Source organism: Telopea speciosissima, chromosome 7, assembly GCF_018873765.1.
Source record: "Telopea speciosissima isolate NSW1024214 ecotype Mountain lineage chromosome 7, Tspe_v1, whole genome shotgun sequence".
Classification (NCBI taxonomy): domain Eukaryota; kingdom Viridiplantae; phylum Streptophyta; class Magnoliopsida; order Proteales; family Proteaceae; genus Telopea; species Telopea speciosissima.
The window spans coordinates 30,790,404-30,813,875 of record NC_057922.1 but is presented as its reverse complement, the minus strand read 5'-3'; the positions used below and the strand labels follow the sequence as shown (position 1 = coordinate 30,813,875).

Here is a 23,472-nt window from a genome sequence, read left to right as displayed (position 1 = left end):
CAGGGATATAACCCTTACCAGATATGGAGGCAAGGGAGCCATCAGCTACCCTAACCTTGTCCTTACCAGATCAAATGGTATAGGAATCATAATAATGAGACGTACCAGTCATGTGGTCCGTGGCACCCGAGTCAATGACCCAAGACTGGGTAGCAGTGGAAGCTGAGGTGGAGACCTGCAAAGCTGAGGATGATGAGGATCCAGCCATACTAGATGTAGAAGATGTGCTCAACTGTGACACAACCTTGCGAACCACTGCATCCATAAAGGTGGAGTCATCCTGTGGGGCATCAGCATTAGTCGTCGCTGCAGAATGAGCTCGAGCTCCCCCTTTACGGCCACCACGACCATGCATACCAGGAGGACGACCATGGAGAGACCAACACCTATCCTTGGTGTGCCTAGTGCGTCCACAATGATCACATTTAAATCTGTCTCGCCCAACTCCACTAGCACCAACTGTCTCCACAGTACTAGCTTCCTCACGGTTAGGCCTTGGGCCTCTACCACCTCTACGGGTGTCTCGAACAAGAATTGAGGGCTGACCTCTTAGATGATGCTGGTGGTGGTGCCATAGTAAGTCGCCTGGTCTCTTCACTCTGTAAGTAACTACAGACTTCACTAAGAGAGGGAAGGGGAGACCGGCCTAACAGCTGGAGTCTAACTGGGTCATAGTCAAAGTTCAGACCACCAAACAAAGAGAAGACACGCTCTTTTTCAAGAGTCAGATACACCTTGGCTTCATCCTCTGGGTTGGTCAAATGAAGGTCTTTGTAGTGATCATACTCTTCCACAAGACTAAGGAACGCACTGTAGTACTCAGAAATAGTGCTGTCACCCTGTTTCAATGAGTGGATTTGTTGATGGAGCTGATAGACCTTGGCAGTGTCACCTACTTTGTTAAAGGCCACAGAGACACTATCCCAAATAGCTTTGGCTGTTTCCTTCCTTATAAACCTCCTCCCAATCTCGGGCTTCATGGAGAAGATCAACCATGTCATAACTGTAGAATTTTCAGTCTCTCATTTATCAAAAGTAGGTGAATCAGCTGTGGGAGCCTTGATAGCACCTGTGACATATCCAAGTTTCCCCTTACTCCTAAGAGAAAGTCTCACAGAATGTGACCAATCTAGGTAATTAGTACCATCAAGCTTCACAAAAGAAATCTGTTGGTAAGTACTCTCATAAGCCAATTGAGGGACAACAGTAGGGGGCTGTGAATCAGCAGTACCAAGCACAGATGCATCTGAAGCAGCCATGATGGAAAGGATTTGACAATAAACAAGAACACCAAAGACAAGTGGGGAGTACACACTCAACCCAAACAAGCAAAAAATCCAATAAGCAGCCTAGGATAGCACACTGCCGAAGCAGTCCTAGCAGCAAATCTCTAAGAGGACTTAAATCAAACACTTCTAGTGCATAACAACAGCAGTCCAGCAGACAGTCCCTAAGAAGAGGCCTCACAAAGGCTTGCAAGGTGTAGTAATAACTTCAAACAAGTAAAAGAGCCTCACAAAGGCTATGCATACACATCCCTCAACCAAGGGAGCATCAAACTGCAGCTCGAAGCAAGAAAAAAGAAGTAAACACTCTCGGATTTACCTGGGCAGAACAGAGGATCCCACACAAGGAGCAAAACTGCTCATATAGCTTCTTCAATCAGCAAGGGAGATCATATCCACTCTCATAAGTGGCCTTGGACGATGCAAAAGGACCAAACCAAGACACAAAAAGAATCTGAGAATGGCAGCAGCTGCAACCTGAAACTGAGACTGGCGGAACTTGGAGCAGCAGTTGTGGGAGATCCAAATCTCCAAAGAAGCTTCAAAAGGTCTCAAGTAGAGCCTTCAATCATCAAAAGAGGCTAGAATGAGCCTATTCCATATTCTTTAAGCAAAGCTGTACACAGAAATCTCCTCTTTGGAATCCTTAGACACAAAGGATTTCAAAGAGAAGAGAAAGAATGAAAACAGGGACTGAACACGACTCTCAAACCTTGAGCCTGCTTTGATACCAAGTTAGATTCTAGGTTTAGGAAATAAGAAGGGAGAAGAAAGAAGTTGGAGGAGGAAGAAGATAGCAAGAGAAGAGAGAAGAGAGAAGAGAATATTAGGCTGTAATCGATTGTGTTGGAGAGGCTTCTCCATACACCATATATTCATTCAATCATAACTAATAGAGAATTACATCCACCTCCCTAGGGAGGTATAAGGGAAATAAAGAAGAAAAAACAAAATTACATAATAAGGCAACTAGTAATAGAACTAGTTCCCAAACTACCCCTATTACATGACTTCTAACAATCTTTTGGGTGTGGGAGATTGTTTACTATGTTGCATATGGAATCAAAGTTGATTGGATGAAGTATCTGGAGTCTTATGTGTATCAGAAAAAAATTAAAGGGGAGATTTTATAGGATAGCTATAGAGGATGAGATCACAAATACTATATGGATTATGGGACAGAATGTTGTGCCTAAATAAACATGTTTGTAGAATGAGTGGAGTGAATGAGGATGTTGTGACAGATTAGTGTAATGATTTCTTCCCTTATTTGGCTACAACAAAAATTTCTATTGCTTTGAAAAAAAATTTAAATATTATATAATAATGTGCATGTATGTCTATACTCTGCAAAAAATGCAAAAGACAGACAAGATAAATTTGCTCTTCGATCATCCTATAGCATGAGCCAAAGTGATTTATGTCATTTAATGCGGTCTTGTTAAAAAATAGGCCTGGTTTTTGTACTATATTGGTTTGGACTTTAGTTTTTGGTATTATTAACTGTAATGGGATGAAGTTAATGGGGTGCTCAAAATTAGTAATTTAATTAAGTAAATTTTTTTTTGGGTGAATAAAAAATATATTACCAAAAGAGAGAAGAAAAACAAGAGCCCCGAAGGGAAAGGGGGAAAAGAAAAGAAGAAAAACCGCCAGCCAAAGCAATGGCTGAGGGGCAATAGCAGCAAAAGAAACATTTGAGAGCCCCCAGGAATCAACAATAAGCCTGTTCCTTGGGGAGTCTGTACAAAAGGAGGGAGGAGCTATCGCTAACTTTGCATTAATTTCAAAGGAGATGGAATCCCAAATCATACGGTAAGATCGAGATTTGGAGGTCCATTTCCTAATATTGCGCTCCATCCAAATATGATTAATGGCTGCACAAAAAGCCATCTTGCCCACAGAGTTACAAATAGAGGAGCCCGCAAAAGTCATATCGATCCAAATCCACTCTCTAGCAAAGGGCAGAATTCTTCTTCACGCAGGCCAGCATTTCTTGAGGATGCCTTTCCAAATTGCAGCAGCCAAAGGGCATTCAAAGAAGAGATGATTGAGGTCTTCATCACTGTTCCAGCATAGGCAGCAAGCAGAAGGAGCAGAGATGTGGCGGCTGCAGAGAAAATCCTGCGTGGGAAGGCATTTGGTGAAGACTCGCCAGGTTGTGAAGTAGTGCCTAGTGATGCTTGAACCAAAGGAGCTTCCTCCAAGGAACCTTGGAGCCATTTATACGGATGAGATTCCAAGCTGCTTTGGAGGAGAAGGAGCTGCCATTGGACCAAGTGACAAGGTCTCCTCTAGCCATCGGCCTTCTTGTAATGGAGTGGAGATCAGTCCAAACAAGATCAAGAGAGGTGGAGGGGATGGGTGGAGCCCAGCCGTTGTGATCCATGATTTCAGCATCCAGAGAGAGCCTATGAAAGCCAGAGGCATAAATAGTTCTAGGAGTAACCAAGGGCAGCAGGATTCCTTTTGGATGCTAGTGATCCAACCAAAGGTAGGAGGAGAGCCCATCTCCAATCTGAGTGCGAATAGCCTGAAGAGCAAGGTATCTACGATCAAGGATATTGCGCCAGACCCAGGAGGCATCCGAAGAGGCAGAGACAGTCCAAAGAGAATCATTCCAAAGAAGGCCTGAATACACCCAATCAACCCATATGCTTTTCTTCTTTGAGACAATCTTCTAGATAAGCTTGATAATACCCGCAGAGTTGACTTCTTTGATTCTCCTGATGCCTAACCCACCTTCCTCCTTGGGGAGGCAAACAGCAGCCCAACTGAGAGGGCGAAGAAATCTCGAGGAATCATTACCCTTCCAGAGGAACGAGGCTAGGAGAGATTCCAGAGATTTGATGGAAGAATGGGGAAAACCATAGACACCAGACCAATATATGTACGAAGCCTCCAAGACTGATCTTATAAGAACCAATCTGCTTGCATAGGATAGGAGCTTGCCTTTCTACAGTTGGAGCCTTTTTCTGATAAGGTCCAGCATTGGAGTGCAATGGTGAGCCGAGAGCCTTGCAGGGATCAAGGGGAGGCCCAGATACTTGACAGGAAGCTTGCCCTCAGGAAACCCAGATTTGTCAAGGAAAGCCCTTTTGTCATGCTCAGAAACTCCAGCAAAGAAGAGCAAAGACTTGGAGGGGTTGATGCGAAGGCCTGAGAGGTCTCTGAAGAGCTGGAGACAGGACATAATAGTATCAAGCGAGCCCAAAGCAGCCTTGGAGAAAATCATCAAGTCATCAGCAAAAGCTAGGTGAGTAAGCTTGAGAGCTTTACACTTGGGCATGGGAGAGATGAGATGCCGTTCAGTACTAATCTGAATTTTCCTGGATCGGACTTCCATTGCCAAGGTGAATAAGTAAGGAGAGAGAGGGCATCCTTTCCGAATCCCTACAGTAGCACCAAAGAAGCCAGCCGGGCTGCCATTGACTAAGACAGAGAACTTAGGAGAAGAGATGCAGTAGCTGATCCAGTTAACAAAGGGCATAGGAAACCCCATTTTGCTCATGACTTGAGCAATGAAATCCCATCTCAATGAATCAAAAGCCTTGTGGATGTCTATCTTGAGCAGAATAGCAGGAGCATGGCTTTTCCTGTCAAAACCTCTGACAATGTCATTGCAGAGAAGAATATTATCAGAAATGTTTCTCCCAGGAATAAAGGCCGATTGGTTGTTGCTAACCACCAAGTCAACCACACTCTTGATCCTTCTAGCCAGGATCTTTGCAATGAACTTGTAAAGAAGGTTGCAGAGGGCAATGGGCCTTAAATCATTCATAGCAGAAGCTCCTTCCTTTTTGGGAATGAGACAAAGGAACGTATGGTTGACACCTTTGATTTGACTGGGATTGAAGAAGAAGCTCTCAATGGCAGAGATGAGATCCTGCTTGATGATGTCCCAAGTAGCTAAGAAGAAACCCATGCTAAAACCATCCGGCCCTGGAGCTCCATTCACCTTAAGGGAATGAATGGCAGCCATAATCTCTTCTTCTTTAGGAATGGAGCATAGAGAGTCATGATAATCTGGAGAAATGAACTTGTTGAGCAGAGGACTAGGGAGGCAACCAGCAGCTCCTTGAGGACACCCAAAAATAGAATCAAAATGCTGAACTGCCAAATCTTTGATATCCTTCACAGTGCTAGCCATGGAACCATCCGGGCGAGAGAGCTGAGTGATGGAGTTAGCATTCACTCTAGCTTTCACAGAGCGATGGAAGTATGCTGAATTGGAATCTCCTAGCTCCAACCATTTGATTCTAGAATTTTGCTTAAGAAAGCTTTCTTCACGGGCTAAGATGGCGGAGAGCTCCAAAGAAACAACCTTCTCTTCTTCAACAAGCTAGCCATTTAGAATATCAGACTGAAGCTGAGACTGAATGGAAGCAAGTCTATCTTTGCACTCTGCAGCCTGAAGAGAAATATTACCAAAAGTGGTGATATTCCAATCCTTAAGAGCTGCTTTGACATTTTTGAGCTTCCTTGAAACAGCATTGAGAGGGGAGGAAAAGGCATGAACCGGCCTGTCCCAGGCTTCTTTGATAAGGGGCAAAAAGGTAGGGTGAGAGGTCCACATGTCAAAAAACTCAAAGGGTTTGGGGCCAAAGGAGATGGAGGGCTGAATGGATAGGGAGATGGGGGAGCGATCAGATATATCCGGGTCGTCAAAGATGGCATGAGATGAAGGGAAGCTTGCTAACCATTCTTCATTTACCAGCACACGATCAAGCTTGTAGGCAATCCTGTTGGAACCAGCTCTCTTATTGCTCCAGGTGAAGGGAAAGCCAGACCATCTGAGGTCTTTAACACTAATGCCCTCGAGACAATCATTGAAGGCTGCCATTGCTTCCAAATCCAGATTATCACCTCCCTGCTTTTCAGAGCTATACCTGATAACATTGAAATCCCCAGCTAGGCCCCATGGCTGAGAGCCAACATTGATAGCCAGAGAGGAAAGGTCAGTCCATAAAGTAGTTCTCTGAGAAGGGCAATTGGAGGCATAAATAACAGAGAAAAGACAAGTGAAATGGCCCAAGCAATCAGCAATAGACAGCAGAAGGAATTGGGAGGAAGTAGAAAGAGAGGTGATGGAGAGAATTTTAGGATCCCATAAAACCCAGATACGGCCATTTGGGTGGTGAGAGTAATTGGAAAGAGAGGCCCATCTAGGAGTGATGGAACTGAGAATAAAAGAGGAGTTTGGCTCTTTAATGTGAGTTTCCAGAAGGCAACAAAAACAAGAACTAGAAGACTTGATGCGAGAGCGAACAACAACTTGCTTCGAGGTAGCATGCAGGCCTCGTGTGTTCCAGATGAGGCCCTGCATCATTTGGGGGAAGGGGGCAGGGGCAACAAAGGCCCAACCAGGCGAGACAAGATAGATTTGGACCTAGTGACGCTGTGGTGGCAACGACAATAAGAGCTCTCCAGAGGAGAGGTAGCCAAGGATGAGGGGCCAGGACGAGTTTTGGTGGAAACCCGAATGGAAGCAGAAATTCGAGTCTCGGGCGAAGAAGACAAAGACGCGGGTGGGTTAAGCTGGCTGGCCAAAGGTGGGTTGGTGGAAGTGGAAATACCCTACCCAGAAGCCGGGATGGGTAAAGAGGGAGAAGTGGAAAAACCCGACCCAGGGGTAGAAGGGTCAGAAAATGGAATGGAGGGATTGAGAAGCTGACTAGGCATGGAGGGGCCCACCGAAGGAAAGGAGGGACGGAGAGGCTGACTACCAACAGGTTCATCGCTGACCAGGGGGTAATAGTAGTCCTAGTATTTAACTCAGACCTCGGGGCACAGCCGTCAGAAGGCAAAGAGGATGCCAGCAGAGGGGACGACAGTGCCAAAGAGTTGGGAGCAGCGTCAAGAGTTCCAGAGCCGAGAATGGAAGGAACTTCCGAAATTTGTTCAGACATGCGAGATCGACTTCTGGGACAAACATCGAATTGGAGAGTCTCGGGGCAAGTGAGAGGGTCATCGTCATCAGAAGGTGCCAAAAGACTGAAGCGGTTCTGATCGTCGTTCCAGGATTGCAGAGAAGACTGCGACAGATCTTGGTGGGGAGCAGCAGGAACCTTTTCCGTCCAAATCTTTTTCCGGTGCCGGTTCATAGTTCTTGCCCTGCTGCGAGAGGGCGATCTGGTTGCAGGCTTATCAGAGCCCACCTTCTCTGTCGTGGAGGAGCAGCAGCGAAAGTAGGAGCAGGATCTGCAAGGTTATCCCCTGGCTTGGCAAGCGGGGAGCAGAGGCGTGAATCGTGGCCGAAGACCTTACAAACCAAGCACTGGGGGGGCTTCCAATCATAGTGAACTTCTTGCTCAAAGAAGTAACCATCACCTTCGTTCACTTTGATAAAGGAAGGCAGATCTTCAGCAGCAGACACCTTGACGCTGAGTCTCGCAAAGGCAAGCCGATCCTTGCGCCTGGTCCTCACATCAGTAAACAGAGGCTTTCTAAGGACTGAACCAATGGTGCTTAGCCTGTCGGTGCACCAAAAATGCAGAGGCAACCCAGGGAGAGAGACCCAAAAAGGGATGGTGGAGGGATCCAACCGCTGGAGCTGAAGCTGGCGATGCCACTAACGCAAGAAAACAGGCTTCTTCCCTACAAGCCAAGGTCCTCCTTCCAGAGCTCGATTCTTATCAAGAGAAGAGGAGAACTTGAAGATAAAGAATCCGTTGTCCAGCAAGTAAGTGTCCAAAGTTCCTTGAGGACGCCACTGCTTGGAGAGAGATTGCTTCACCAGGAAGAAAGGAGGATGAGAGCCAAGGAAGTTTCCCACGATGCAGTTTTCCCAAAGCAAAGCTTCGGTATCCAGGAGGCCAGCAGGGCAGGAGGCTTCTTTAGAGGAGCCCACGATTGTGGGGGGGACGAAATGCAGAGAGAGCCCATCAGCCAAAGGTACAGAGGCAGAGGCATCCCCAAAGAAAGAGTTCCAAGGAGCCGAAGGGGGGGGGGGGGCGCAGGGCTAACATGAGGAGAAGCGGGGTTTACAGGGGGAGACAAAGGTGGAGAAGGGCTAACATGAGGAGAAGCAGGCAACATTCCATCCAGTAGGAAGCTAGAGGGGAGCAGAAATGAAGAAGGAAACAGTTCAGACCCGCCGGGGGAGCCGGCAGGGGAGGGGAGAGGCCAGAGGAGAGTTTCTCTCGGTCATCACTCACATTTAATTAAGTAATTAGTTAGTTGTGGGACCCATGTTAACAGTCCAAGTTGAGGGATTTAGTCTAAGTTGGTTTCTATGTAGTCATTATCTTGTTAGTAAAGTTGGGTTAGGTGTCCAAGAATACTATGATCAGACATATTAGGCTAGTAAGATTTTGAGATCTGGTCATAATTTGTGTTGCTTTATTTTCTTATAAATATACGTGACACCCCTTTCATTGGTATTGGAATAATACATATTTGGTTGTTACATAAATTGTGGACATTCCTCCTGTTTGATCTCAACCAGTCAGATTATACGTGGAACCGAGGGTACAGGGCACGGGGGCACAACATACTCCCCTGCTCCTACCAGGAATGAACACCTGACCTACTAGCTTTGATACCATGTTACAACTGCTTATTCCAAAAGTTCGAGCATTTAGGAAGGGGGCACAACAATGTATATAAACACCCTCTGTACGTGCAAGTTCACACACATGTGACTCTGGACATGACCCCAACAGTGGCATCAAGAGTACAGGGCGCAGGGGCACAACAACACACTCCTCCGGAGACCTGATCTCCTGGTTTTGATATCATTTTACAACTACTTATCCCAATAGCTCAAGCTGTTAGGAAAGGCACACAACAATGTATATCAACACTTACTAAATCTGACTATTATGTCTGATATCAGATTTGATCCAAATATGGCCATCAGATCGGGATCTCTACCTCCTATTCCATTAGTGGGCCCATTACCTGTAGCCCTGCAGGCAAATCAGATCCAGCTGATCGTATCAGTCTGCATCCTAAGATTGTGATTCTTTTGAAAAATATCTTTACCATGGATTAACATAGTCCATTCGCGCAGAGCTCCTCTTCCTGCTCCCCTCCCCCCCGAGCTGCTTCGCCTTCCCCTGCCCTGCCCTGCCCTCCACTTCGTTTGATGAGATCCCACCCCCTGCGCACAATCTCACCCTCACTATGATTCTTCATATATCCTCATCTTCTATATCAATGGGGCCCATGACTCTCCCCTTGGGCCCTATTCCATCCCCCACTGTTGGGCCTTCTGCCTATTTTAACCCATCCCCAGGCTCTGGTCCCAACCTTCAGGCCCTGCACTTAGGCCTATTAGGCCATTCTTCCCATCTTAATGGGCCTCAACCCCTTATTGATAATCATGCCCATCGGGTGTCTATCCCTCCCAAACTGATCCACCACGTGCATTCCTTTGGCCCATTGCCCTCGGGGCAGTCCTTTCTCCTGGGCTCCCCCAGTCCTCCCCTTTTGGCTCGCCCATTTCTGCCCCCTCATACCGCCCCAGGGACGGACCACCCCAAACCTCAGATCAGTGCCCATCTCCCTCCTTCTGATCCCCTCCAGCCCTCTGTTGTCCTTCATCCCCCCTTTCGTGTCTACCGCCAGCGAGATACGAGCTCCCCTCCTTTCCCTAAGAAGTGGCCCCTCCGGGACTTCTCCTTGCCCAACAACGAGAAGATTTTGCTTCTATGGATGTCCATAACCATGTCCTATGCTGAAAAAATTTCCCTTGGCAAAGTGGATTTCCTCTTAATTAAGCCTGTTTGTCAGGTTGTTATTAGGTAGTCCCCCTTTTTTTTACCCTCTTATGGTTTCTTGGGGTTCTTCCCCTTCTCTTGTGCAGGCCTTTGCCTCTCCCCTTGTAAAGGCAAGGCCTTGTTTTTTGGCTCCACCCCCCCCCCTTCTTTTCCTTTGGTAATGAATTTTTATTCATAAAAAAAAGTCCATATTGTGTGGATAATACTATTTGAGGATTTGGACCTTTTTGAAACAAAAGAGGGAATAAAAAAACGAGAGTATTCCTGCTTGCATGTTTTGAATTTTTTTATGAAGAAAGAGAAACTCCCATTAAAGAAATTTTTTTTTTTTTTTTGGTGGGAAATTCCAATGGACTAGGAATCGTTATCACCTCCAATTCCTGCCCGCTCCAATTCCCTCCAATCCCTCACATAGGAGCGGAAATGACCACCTTACCCACTGCCCGAACACACTGCCCAAGGTGGGGTAGGGTGGTCATTTCTGCTCTTATGTGAGGGATTGGAGGGAATTGGAGCGGTCAGCGAATTGGAGGTGATAAAAATTCAATGGACTAGTGCTTTCAAAATTCTTTACTTATAGAGGACTGATGATAATATATACAATGCACATTTCATATCATCATATGTCCTCTTTTTTTTTTTTTTGGGGGGGGGGGGGGGGGGGGTGGGGAAGGGGGAGTATCTGTATAATTACAATTTTGTTTCATTGATTCAGTGAAATTGCCCTCTTTACCTATTGCTTATTATATGATATACGTTACTTTGTGTTTCTGTGTAGCTTATGCAAGAGTATATGACAAATCTGAAATTCCAATACATCAGAACAACATACTTATCATATACAGATGTTCATGAAACAATATAAATGGTATTTAAATAGTAACTGAAAAGTGGGAAGTAAACAACTTGAATTATGATTAAATAGAAGTTCTGAGATGTGATTCTGACATGGTGTCATTAGGCTGTTCTTGATCTGTGCTACTTTATTTACTGGATTATTTACCAGTATGAATGCTGTCATTTTTTATTTATTTCCAAACAGCTATCCTTCGTGAAATGCGATTTAGAGGAAATGGATGTTCTTATGTCCATGAGAGAAGGCAACTTAACTGAGCAACTTCTTCCCTCAAGACATTCTTTTTTCATTCGTGAATCGAGGTAATCTTCACATCTTTATTCTTCATTATACTTAAAACTTCTGTGAGGATGTAGTTTTACTTTAAATTTTGAAATTAAAAGAAAATGCTGCCTGATAGGATGCTAGTAATAAAAACCAAAACTCGTTTACTTCAAATTTTGAACCACTCACCATGGAATCTGATAAAATACTGGTAACATAGACCACTCCAAGGAATTTTTGTCTTTTTGGAAAAAGTTTCTCATAAATCCAGGGTCTTTGTTGCCCTTAGTCACAAATCCAGCAAATTCTGCATAAGCTTTCTTAAAAGGTTGGAGTATAAGGCAGGATGAAACTGCTGAATGCATGTATTTGTCTGCATGTGTGTGTGTGTGTGTTTGGGGGGGGGGGGGGAGGAGATCTTTTGGTGAAATTAGCTGTAGAAAAAAACGAGAACCTAAAATGATGCAGAAAAGAATGGAAATCGCAAACAACCAATCACACAAGGATTTACGTGGTTCAGCAAGATTGCCTATGTCCACAGTAAGATGAGATCTGCTTCACTATCAATTGAGAATAGGGTTACAGCCGCTCATCCTCACATCTCTGTCAGATTGCTTACAGAGTACCCTTGCTACAAATTTATAGCGAAACCCTATATAGGTAATTTACCGAAATACCCATATAGCCCTAAAATATTTTCTTGGGGGGGCTGCTGCTCCCGAACCCCCCCCCCCCCCCGACATGGACCCGCCAGTTTGTCAAGGCCCTGCCGATAACAAAGGTGAACATGCAATCCTCAAGGCCTACGGCCTCTTAACTGCCCTTTGGAATCAGCCCACTTATGCAAGCGACAGGATACAAGACATTGTACCCCAACAATTAGCAGTACAACTGGAAATCTTAAAGAAATTGCGATAGAACCTGATGGAGACTAGGTTTTGTGGATTGGAAGCTGTCCTGCATTCCACTGGTGACTGGCCTGGAATGTTCAGGGTCAGTACTGAAAGGATCAATCCTGTTTGGATAGGGTGGGGATATTCAAATCCCGATCCCTTGTTTCTTTAGTTGTGAGGGATAATATTGATAGAATTTGAGAATGAAATACTAACAAACAACCTTCTATATGATCAAAAGCTGATAGATGAAACATGTTGCTTCTTTATTTTTTATTCTTAATATGCTTTTCATCCATGTTCATAACAGAAAAACAAAATTTTTGGGTTTACTATATGGCAGCTCAGATTACAATGTTACTTGGTGTTCTGCTACTGGCAAGTCTGATGACATGTTTGATGATTCGCAGATCTGGTGTAAGGCACACCAATGTTTTATTGAGGGGAGCTGTTTTTCGGACTTTTAGCATCAATTTTTTCACCTATGGTTTCCCGGTAGGCAGTCTATGACTACTTATTTCACCTCTCTTTTCAGATCTTTCATTCTTTCCTAAATTAATTATATTAATGTGCTATTGTGATGAGATTAGATTTTGATCTCAACCATATTGTTTGTCCTTTCTACTGGTTAGAGTAGGAAATAGCGTTTCCATTATTAATGGAGTTATGGGCAGGGGTGAAACTCGGATTTGCTTCCTGGGGGAGGGGAACACTACCAACTGTAGCAAAGCTAGGGGAGTGAAAAATCGTTGCTCTGCCCTGTTCTACCAACTCTGACACCATTTGCCACAAGAATGATATTTGTTTTAAAATTGGCCGAGACATTGGACCGTTGTGGTTGGCAATCAATGCTCTGACCATCCTGCCTTCACCAAATGGCTTTGAGGGTTAGCGTAGGTTATGCTTTTAGATTAGTATATGTACTATAAAGCAAGGTTTAAAGTATCAGTATCGGGTATCGTATCTATCAGGTGATTTTAAGAGATGTATCGTATCGTATCGGAGATATGTATCAAACACTACAGATACGCATAGAAATGGTCAAGATACACATGGAATTACACTTTTGGAATAAAAAACAATATAAATAAAAAAATATATAACAAGTGTAATGCATAAACACTAAAATGGAGAATAATGTATAACCAAACAAGTGCATTAAATTGAAATTGTTACAAAAGATGAGGTTTCTTACATGTTGTAATCGTCTATAGCCATGAAGAGTATTGGATGATGCAAAGGATGATGTTGTAGAGCTCTTTGATTTGTTTTTTAGTCCAAAAGTGTGAAAAACCAAAGATTAAATGCAAGATTTTAGATTCTTGGTTGAAAGTTTTCCGTCATTTTTCCTTTAGAATAGGAGTTGTATCGAGTGTGTAACTAAAAATGGCTTTTTTGTGGAATGTATCGATGGTATCGGTATGTATCAAGCCGTATCGGCTGGATATGTATCTATATGTATTAAACCACCCACAGAACCCTTTACTGGATGTATCGATGGTATCGATATGTATCTGTTATATCGTATCGACCCGTATTGACTGATACATTTTGATACAATCCAAGATAGTCCATTTTTTTTTAAAAAGAGACGTATGGGTACCGACCGATTCGATACGATACGTACCGATACTTTAATGTTTAAATTATGCTATAAAGTCTCTTTTTTTCCAGGGGTGGGGGTGGGGGTAGAAGACAACAGGAAAAACAAACCCTCTTTAATAAGGTTGCAAACGAAGCAACCAAAATGTAATTACAACCACAATCCAGCAAAACTCAAAAAGAAAAACAATGCTCCCTCTTTATATCAACCCAAAAAAAATAAGAACCCCTCTTTACATCCAAACCCCAGCACCCACACCTCACCTCCTCCAAACCAATTTTGCTTACCTGACACATCATTCAGCCTCCTATTCAAAATCACATCCCATATCACCCTAACCTCCTCTTTTATAAAGAAAACAGTCACTGGAAGTCCTCTTTCTTCAAAAACGTTATAGAAATTACACGTTCATTGTTTCTGGGCAGAAGGTACAGGCGAAGCCTATTTCCATCCCACTGCCTTAATCCCTGTAACGAAATCAGTCCTTGAAGCCAGCACCTGCAAACACAAAGGAATAAGAGAGAAGAAGAAGAAGATAAGACAAGCTGCAAGGAGAGAACACCTCACAGTTTGGCTGAATGGCCTTACTGTGAATAGTAGGGTTATATTAATATAAGAAAATAACGTGTAGACCATTATACCCCTACTAACACTCTAACAGTACATGTACTTAAGCCATAATAAAACATAGGGAAGAAGAATGCTGCCCAGTCACGTGGCCCCTGCACCAGCGCCAGGGCCAATTAGGGGACAATCAGGGGCATTGACCGGGGGGACTTTTCCTTTTGTAGGGGATGGGGTGGTAATTGGGGGGGGGGGGTTGTGTCTGGCGTTGGCAGCATGTGACCAGACATCATTCTGTTTCCCTAAAACATAACTTAAGAAACCAAAAATGCCCAAACTGCCCTGCTGGCTGCTGCTAGCACTAGAACATAGACTCTAACATTCCCCCTTGAGCTGGAGCATATACATCACCAGTTGATGCAGATTTATCACCAAATTTGGCTTCTTTGCTTAGGAATAAGTCTAGGGTTGGGTTATATACATGTTGGGCCTTTGATCCTATGGTTTACAGTGTAATAGGTCACTTTTATGGACCAAAAGTATGGGTAATAGAGTTGCATACGGGATTAGCTGTTTTAATTCCTTAGTTTTATTTTTATGTAATTAGTGGTCATGTGATCACTTAAGTGATCATGTGACTTGGTTAAGTGGTCATGCGACTATTTAATTAGGGAGAATGTTCTCTGTGCCGTAGCGCAGGCTGTGCCTAGGCACATGGGCAGCCTGTGCAGGGGGGCAGGGTGGTCATTGCGCCCACCTCCATGTGCCTGGGCGCAGCCTGCGCTGCGGCACAGAGAACAGCGCCCCATTTAATTATTATGTAAGTTGGGCTGGATTAGGACTCTATAAGTCCAACCATGTTTTGAGTCTATTTCTTTCAGTATTTCAGTTTCCTAGTTAGTTTAGGTTACCTAATAGGTTAAGGATTGGGTTAGACCTTTCTTTTTTGGTGTAGGAGTCTATTTTTGAGTCTTTTATATAAGGTTGTAAGGGGCGCAAGCATTGAACACGAATTTTGATTAATGAAAAGCTTTTTGCTGCTCTTCTTCTTCAATGAAGATTTTTGTCTTGTGTTTAATCAAGGCTGGTGGGATTGGTGTTTTATACAATTGACACCTTGCGGTGTGAAGCCCGGGTGGTTCGTTCAAGCTCTCTTTGTTCTTTTGAAGCCCTACTTTCAAGTTCAATTCAAGTTTTGATTTTTATTCAAGATCTACAATCAAACAAGCTGCTGCCAAGGAAATTTTGCAACAACAGTGAGCTTGAATCATCCCCATCCCCAACAATTTTTGTTCTAATCCTCTCACAGCCCAAACCCTAGGATTCCCCCTTTTCTTTTCAATTTTCCCATTACCTAAATTCTGCCCAGACCAAACCAGCCAGCCAAATCACACCAAACTTTGATCGAATTCTCCTGTCATACCAAGGAAAACTCAATCCAAGTGGTTCCCTCATCTAACCATCATAAACCCTAAAATTCCCATCTTTCCCTCATTCAAAAACCCAAAACCCTAACCTCTACATTGTTGTCGATTCTGGTTCGCATACCTAGAACCTTTAAACTTTAACAGGACCTTAAAGAAGAGTCCCCAACATCATTTAACCCTAACCCTACCATCAAACCCTAGATTCCATTTATCCCTGCCCTAATTTTGACCTACCTGAATTAATGTTCAGATCAGATCCTGGTTGTCTGGCTCCTAGTTTTATTATTCAAACCTAGGACTACATTACCCATGCCCAACTTGGAACAACCTTCTCAAAAAGCAGGACGAAACAAGGGCTTGGTAAACATATCACCCAACTGATCTGCAGAAGAAACAAATAGAGTGGATATAATTTTTCTCATAAAGACCATAAATACGAAACATATTATTATCATGTGAGAAACTTTCCTACAGATCATCCCAAACACCTTTAGTGGTAGGGTGGAACATCACATTAGCTGCAACAGAACGTTCTGTATTGTTCCAGAGCCACACAAGGAGGGTGTCGTTCTCAAACAATTATTCAGCATAATTTTTAGAATCAAAAGATGGGAGGTGCAGACATGAGATATTTAAGCTTTCCATTGGCATTTATATAAACTTCAGCCTCTCGCCCATAGTAAATAATTAGAAGCTCCGCTGAGCTTAATGGAAGTAATTTGAACATTCACATTATCCACAGAAGGTTTAACTTCAGGCATCATGGCAAACTCCAGCAGCCAATAAAACTAGTCCAACAAAAAATGACCAGGCAGAATATAGAACCAGCAGTCCCCAAACCAATCAGCAAGAATAGACACTGGCTGGCAAGGAACAATTGAGCAAACAGCAATCCGGCACACTTTCAGAAGTTCAGCCACCAAGAAAGTAAGCCCATTAGAAAAACCTGCAAGTAACACTTCTAAATATAGCAAGAAATTCGAGGATTTAATGGCTAGAGCCCCCAGAAAACTCTGATATGAATCCGATGGTTAGAACTCCAAATCAATCACAATAATGGAAATAGCAAGTTGCTAAATATATCATGAAAACAATGATCAAATAATGTAACATTCTATCAATGTATCTATATGTAGAATAGGCAAACAGATCATAAGATGGAGAGAAAACACCTTAAAATTTTCCAGCCTTCCAAACCATATGACCCGCAGGGAATATGATTGAACCATCAGCATATCTGATCAGCTCCCAGATCAGGTCGAGTGTAGGTATGTGCAGCCGTGCATGAGAAAAATCTCTCAAAAGTTGAGAGTGATCTGACGGCTGGACTGGGAAATACACAGCCAGTCACTAAAATAGTAAGTGGTCAAGAACTTGACTGTAGAGTGATCTGATCTTCAAGAACATCTACTAGTAGATTATACGATGAACGAAAGCGATCCATCAATCACCAATCAAGGGAGAAGCAGTAGCAACCAATTGGAATAAGAAGAATAAGTAACTTTCTGTGCAAGCTTATTCAGAAAACTCAGAAATTTCAGCAACCAATTGGAATGATATTCATGTCAACATATAGAATGAAGAAGATAGGATAATAGCAGTAGTGGAAACCCTAGTTTTGTCTTCACACAATTAGGGTTTCAAAACACATAAGGCAGGCATAGGTTGATGCTGAACCAAAAAAAGGGGAAATCTGAAAGAAAATCCTCAAAGCAGAAACAAGAAGAAAGGTATTGGATCTTCAACACTCTGATACCATGTAACGAAATCAATCCTTAGACCCGACTCTCAGTCTCATCCCCCCATTCACATATAAATTCTGATTGCTCATAGCTATCTGCTTCAATACTTGAAAATCTTTCATGATGTACTTGAAAAATTACCCCCACCCTACTACAAATCTGAACAGCCTTACCAACAAAGTTGCCAATCTGATTCTACAATGTCTGTTCCTGTTTTATCAAAACACTCCCATCACCTCTCCGATATCCATCCCACCACTGCTCTCCTCCCACAAACCTTCATTGTGAGTACCCACACTACTGGAGTCCACCCCTCTCAAATTCAAGTGATTGAACAACCCCACCAACCATGGATACTCTATTCCTCCTCTCCCTCCACACCAGTTTCTCCACTTCTTCCTTTCCCTTTCCTTTTTTCTGATCCCAATGAACCACAACTCCGAAGCCAGCCTTGTTCTATAAAAGGACTGTCCACAATGTTGCTAGCTCGTTCTTTCAGATTTTCCACATTACAAAATTCTGTTGACATCTGTTTAAGACGTTGGTAAATGGGATTGGATTGTGTGAACAGCTTTTTTCGAAGATTATCATTAGACATTTTTGGCTTCCAAATAGATCTATTGTTGTTTGGAAATTATCACCTTGTATGGTCAGGTTATGCCCTGAATAAGGTCTGGCCACAGATCAGGTTATGCGCTGTTTAACCCGAGAATAGAACACAGAGCAGCCCCTCCTTAAGAAATTCCCTGAATGGTCAGGAGTCAAGAATATTTACTTCTTAAAATTTCACCCTGCAGGAAAATGGTGCCAAAACTACAGATTTGTGGAAATTGAGTGATGGGATTGGTTTTTATAGACCCTATTGGGTTTTCCCTGTAGTAGAAATGCCTTGTTAATACTTTATTGGCTTTTTTCCCCAATCTTAGCTGTACTTTTGAAATTCAGTCTCTATTTTCAGTTGAAAGTCGTTCTTATCTTATGTGTAAAACTTTCAGTGGTGAACGTGACAGGTCTCCTTGCTTGCTCTCTCATTTTGGAGTTTCCATTTTGCAAGTTTATGTGCATTCGGATTACTTGCCTATGTTGGCTACATTCTCTATGGCTTCCCTTCCCTCTTCCGCTTGCACCGGCTACATGGGTTGGTTCTTGTCTTCATTCTTTTGTGGGCTGCCAGCACATATATTTTCAATGTGGCATTTGCTTTCCTGACTAAGAAACTGCACAAAGTAATTCTATGCCACATCTCTTCATAGAATTTTCCTCAGTTTTAATAGAAGTCTTAGAAGATTAATGAAGTCTTTTCTGGAACATAATTTCAGGACATGGAGATATGGGAAACCGTTGGGTTGTGGCATTACCCTATTCCTGGGTTCTATCTACTTGCACAATTTTGTCTTGGAATTCTTGTTGCCCTGGGTAATCTTGTGAATAATTCTGTTTTTCTGTACTTATCTGATGCGGAAGGGCAATCCTTGAATGATGATCGTCCTGTAGAAGGTGAGAGAAGGCATTTTCTATGATTAGTTATGTGAAATACTATTGTTTACTGTGACAAATTTATTTCTAATTGTACCTGACCATGTTCTTTTTAGAGTCACATTTTGCTTGGATAGTGTGGAAAAAGTTAAAATTAACATCTGCTGTTCTTATTAGATGTTCATGACTCCATCTAATCAGCACAATATCTGTTTTATTGGAAGGCCTTTCTATTTTTCTTTTAGGTGCTAGGCAGGTTTTGTAAAGGTACTAGAGTAAAACTTTGATTTATCTAATAAGACCAGGTACAGCAGTGTTAACGATGTCATGCTTAGCTAACTAGTTATTAGGCTAGATTGAATAGCTACTGTAATAAAATAAGAAGAAAGAAGAAGAAGAGAGGAAGAAGAAGAGAGAAGGAAGAGGAGAGAATTACTGTAACTTGATGGGAGTCACAGCCGTACCTGTGACAGCCCCTATTCATTCAAATAAATAATACGATTGACAATAGGCAATAGGGCATACACCAAAAGACCAAAACACCCCTGAGGGAAGGAATCGTGAATTAGCTCTAGCGCTAATTCACGACTTCCCTCCCCCTTATTACGACAACTTCTAACAGCTATGATAACCATTAAGGCTCTCTTTGGTTTAATTTCGATTTCGCATCCAGGGGGTGATTTCAACTTTTAAAGTGTTTGGTGTGATTTTTGCACCCTGTTTATGGAAAATATGGGAAACAGAATGTAATAGAAGTCAAAATTCCGAAGTGACTGGGGTGCTATTTCATGATTTCAATTTCGTCGATTTAAACTCTCTCTCTCTCTCTCTCGTATCTTCTCTCACCCCCTTCTTTGCTATCCCATCCCACCACTTTAAGATTTTATGTAATAAGGGTACTTTGGGTACTTTGTTATTATCTTGTATTGTTTTTTTTTTTTTCCTTTTACCTCCTAGGTTACCTTATATTAGCATGGGGGTATGTATGTAATTTCTCATAATATTACGATATTGTATGCACATTCTTCTCCTCCTTCCTCTCATCTTCTGTCCTCTTCTCTTTCCTTAACTTGGTATCAGAGCTCTGGTTTGAGAGTCGACCATTAGCTCGTGTTTCCATTGTGCCTCCTCTTTTGGAATCCTAGAAGAGTAGAGGGCTCCTATTGAGGCTGCACTATGTAAGAAGACCTTCGTAAGGTGTTCTCTCATCAAATAGAAGACTTAAGATTAAAGATTTGAAGCTATGGAGATAGATTGAAGAACAAAGAGAGCATAAGGGTTACCACCAGTTCTCTGGTTCAGACTCCCTTTCTCTCTCATCATCCACCGGTTGGAGATGGTCCAAGTGTGCTGCAATCGCCCAAGGGTCTTCTTCCACCCCCATGGTCTCATTTGCTGAATACTTTTGTGGTTGGAGTACAACTCCTCCCATGGACTGCCAGGTACCGCCAGAATAGTTTTTTCTGCCTCTTTTGCATCTGAAATGTTATGCTTGATGCACTTTAGTGCTGCTTATTGGTGAGTTATCCTATTTGGCTCGTATGAGTTGCAATGTGATGAACCCACACCTTGAGAGGTACATGTGATTCAAGTTTCTTCAGGTTTAATGGTTTGTTCGCTTGCTGGATTTTTTTCCCTGTGAGTACTGGGAAGGAGTTTCTAGATAGAGTGAATACTCCCTATCTGGTTTAGGTATCCAACCAGCTTTCCAAGTGTATTTGCGTATCATGTCGGAGGTTAGTGGACCTACAGAAGGTTTGGCTAGTGGTTCGAGCAGTACCAAACCCAGTCTTATATAATGCGTACACCACAAGACATCCGAAGATTCTATTTCTTATTTTATCGTTGGCCAAACTTTGAATGGCCATATCTCAGCCATCCGATGTCCGATTTGGCTCATCCAAGTAGTAGTTTTCTTGTCTTTGAGAGCTCTGTCCACCTGAAACACAAGAACACAGCAGTGGTGAACAAAAAAAAAAGGAAAAAAACCAAAAAGGGTGTATGTGCTTGTCTGTAATACATTGGATGCTCTCCACCAACACTTTTAAGGCCTCTTGAAGGTGCATTGAAGACAGAGGAATGGTGGGTGAGCTCTATTGAAGATATTAATGGTGCATTGAATTGAAACATTGAAGAAAAGCAAGAAGAGGAAGGTTGATTGTGTGGTCCCCCCATGGCTTTGCACACTTGAAAGCTCAAGTTTCTCCATCAAGGACAGAGTTGATAGTTCCAGTGGGATCTAGCACATCTCAGGGACATCTCAGATTACCAAGGTTGTCACAGATCAAGGGTTGTAAGCATTTTCTTCACTGCATTAGTTTTCAGCTTCATCCCTGTTATGTTGTATGCTCATAGTTCGAGAACTCGCGAGATCTCGTTTTTTTTGAGAAGTCAAATCAAGTTGCCATACGAGTTAACAAAGTACACTTTCTCGGTCGAGATCGGGTAACTCGACCCCAACTCGACCCTGTGAAAAACCGAGATCTCGACCTATTCTAGCTTGTGCATGATTGTAGGGCATTGTGTATAAGCCCAAACCTTTATTACATTGTAAGGGGTGTTCAGTGGGTGCTATCTCTGTACTGGCATTGTATGCCCTTTCAATTCTCTGCTGAATAAAGCGGGTGTGAAACAATCTAGAGGGGGGTAAATAGGTTGTATCTAGTGGATTGGGTACTTTTTGCAAAATAAATCCCACAATTAAAAATTGAGATACTAAAGCAATCACAAGAGACAAACGATTTATAGTGGTTCGACTCCAAGAGTCTATGTCCACTCCTCTCAACACTTGAGAGAATTCCACTAGATGTTTCATTTTAGTGCAATAGGTGGGAAACAACACCTTTATACAATCTTGTTACTGGACAAGAGAATCCTTTACAACGATCTTTTAAGGATAAGAGGATTCGTGCATAGAATCTTTAAGGAAGAGCATCCTTGCAACCATCTAAGTGTAGTTTAGGCTGATGCACACTTATTTTGATCTAGAGTTCTACCAACTCTTAGATCATCATTAAGATTCAAATATAAAAAAATAAGTAAAGGAAGGATAATACCTATTCTGAAGAGTACTTACTGTGAAAAATGATATGAGAATGTATGTGTGCACAAAACGAAGGCTATCTCAACACTTCTTTGTTGAGAAGATTAAAATCACCGTGACGAAAGCCTCAATAGTTGAGTTGACTTGAAACAAGATCTTATGATGATGACGTTCAACTCAAATGAATAAACAAAGGACAAAAAGGCTTCAACAAAAGCTCTCAAATGAATCGTATCCTATGCCTCAAAAGTTGTATTAAGTTTGTCCTTTAATGGTCTATTTATAGCCAAAAAGTGAGCAATTTGAATCTCCAACGGTAAAAAAAGGTCATATTTTGGGTCTACTGGTCGACCTATTCATGAACTGGCTGGACCAGTTGAAAGAGCTATTGGACAACCGGCTTGATACCGGTTGGACTTTCTCCAGCTTGTCGGGCCAACCAGTTAGACCAGTTGCCAACCTCTGTGGAGCCGGTACGAACCAGTGGCTTCTGCCACTAACCGGTCAGGCCGGTTGGTGCTATTTCAGCCCAGTTTTGCTCTATTTTGATTGGGTCTTTTGGGGCTTTTACACAATTACACCAATGGTCTTTTAACATATTTTTGGCTTTTTCAAGGGTCCTTGGGCATCTCCTAGAGTCTATCTAGGTTTATGCTTGTATGGGTATGCAAGTATGCAATATAATGCGAGTATGTAATGCAAGTGTATGTGCAAGTGTTCTAAAACAGTCTAGGTGCACACGAGCATCTTGAAACTTTGTCTTCAGTCTTCGAGTGTGTCTTGAATTTGATCTTCTATTTTGTATCATGTCGTGAAGCTTTACCTTGGCTTGACTTGACGTGATAAGCTTAACTTGACTTTACTTCATAAGCCATGATCTTAACTCTTCTTCAAGTTTTGTTACTCCAATAGAATAGTGTCTTGATCATTGTCTTACATCAATGAGTAACTACAAGTCTTTGCATATACATTACATATATTCAAGTGTTTGTTATCATCAAAACTTAGTTGTGAACATTCGGGAATGTGAGATTCTTGAATGTGTAATTCCCCAACATCTACGTGTGGGTGCTCCTAGCTGTAGGTGCAGCAAAAGTAGAGTATTGAGCAAATACGAAGCTCCAGTGGCATTGCTTTGTGGATGTAGGCAACTTGCCGAACCATGTTTATCCTGTGTTGTAGGTGTGTGCTGTAGGATGGGTGTACACACCTGGTAGGATTATGAGATTATCAGTTTTGTACCAACAGACTCAACTAACATCAGTGTGGGAAAGAAAATTGAAGAATTTGAGGTCGCTGATTCACCCCCTCCCAATGACAGCCATAGATTGACAGTTATATCCTACAAGTGTAAGGTATTTGTTAACAAAACAGGTTTGTGGAATAATGCTTGAATAATCAATGAGATAAGTCAAGCTCTCTATTTATAATAATAATAATAAAAGAGATTACAAGGGGAAACACTATTCACGACACTGTTCACGACATCACGTGAACAGTGTCACAGCCCTAATTACATTTCTACCCTTGCTCATAAATACATAAATAAAAAATAAATAAAACACCCAAAAGACCAGAATACCCCTATGGTATTC

General features: G+C 42.5%; 1 protein-coding gene across 6 annotated transcripts in view; it reads left to right on the top strand.

Moving 5' to 3' along the window:
* Positions 1-23,472, top strand: part of LOC122667024 (piezo-type mechanosensitive ion channel homolog) — a 143,300-nt gene that overhangs the window by 29,677 nt on the left and 90,151 nt on the right. For 4 of the 6 annotated variants that reach the window (XR_006333747.1, XR_006333746.1, XM_043863181.1 and 1 more), the window contains exons 7-10: positions 11,052-11,167; positions 12,433-12,517; positions 18,369-18,584; positions 18,678-18,855. Coding sequence is in view for 4 of the 6 variants with exons in the window: in XM_043863181.1 (XP_043719116.1) it covers positions 11,052-11,167; positions 12,433-12,517; positions 18,369-18,584; positions 18,678-18,855 (595 nt within the window). In the remaining 2 variants the exon portion in view is untranslated. Of the gene's footprint in view, positions 1-11,051; positions 11,168-12,430; positions 12,518-18,353; positions 18,585-18,677; positions 18,856-23,472 lie in introns of those variants that run through there. The other 2 variants (XM_043863182.1, XM_043863183.1) reach the window with 2 other exon arrangements.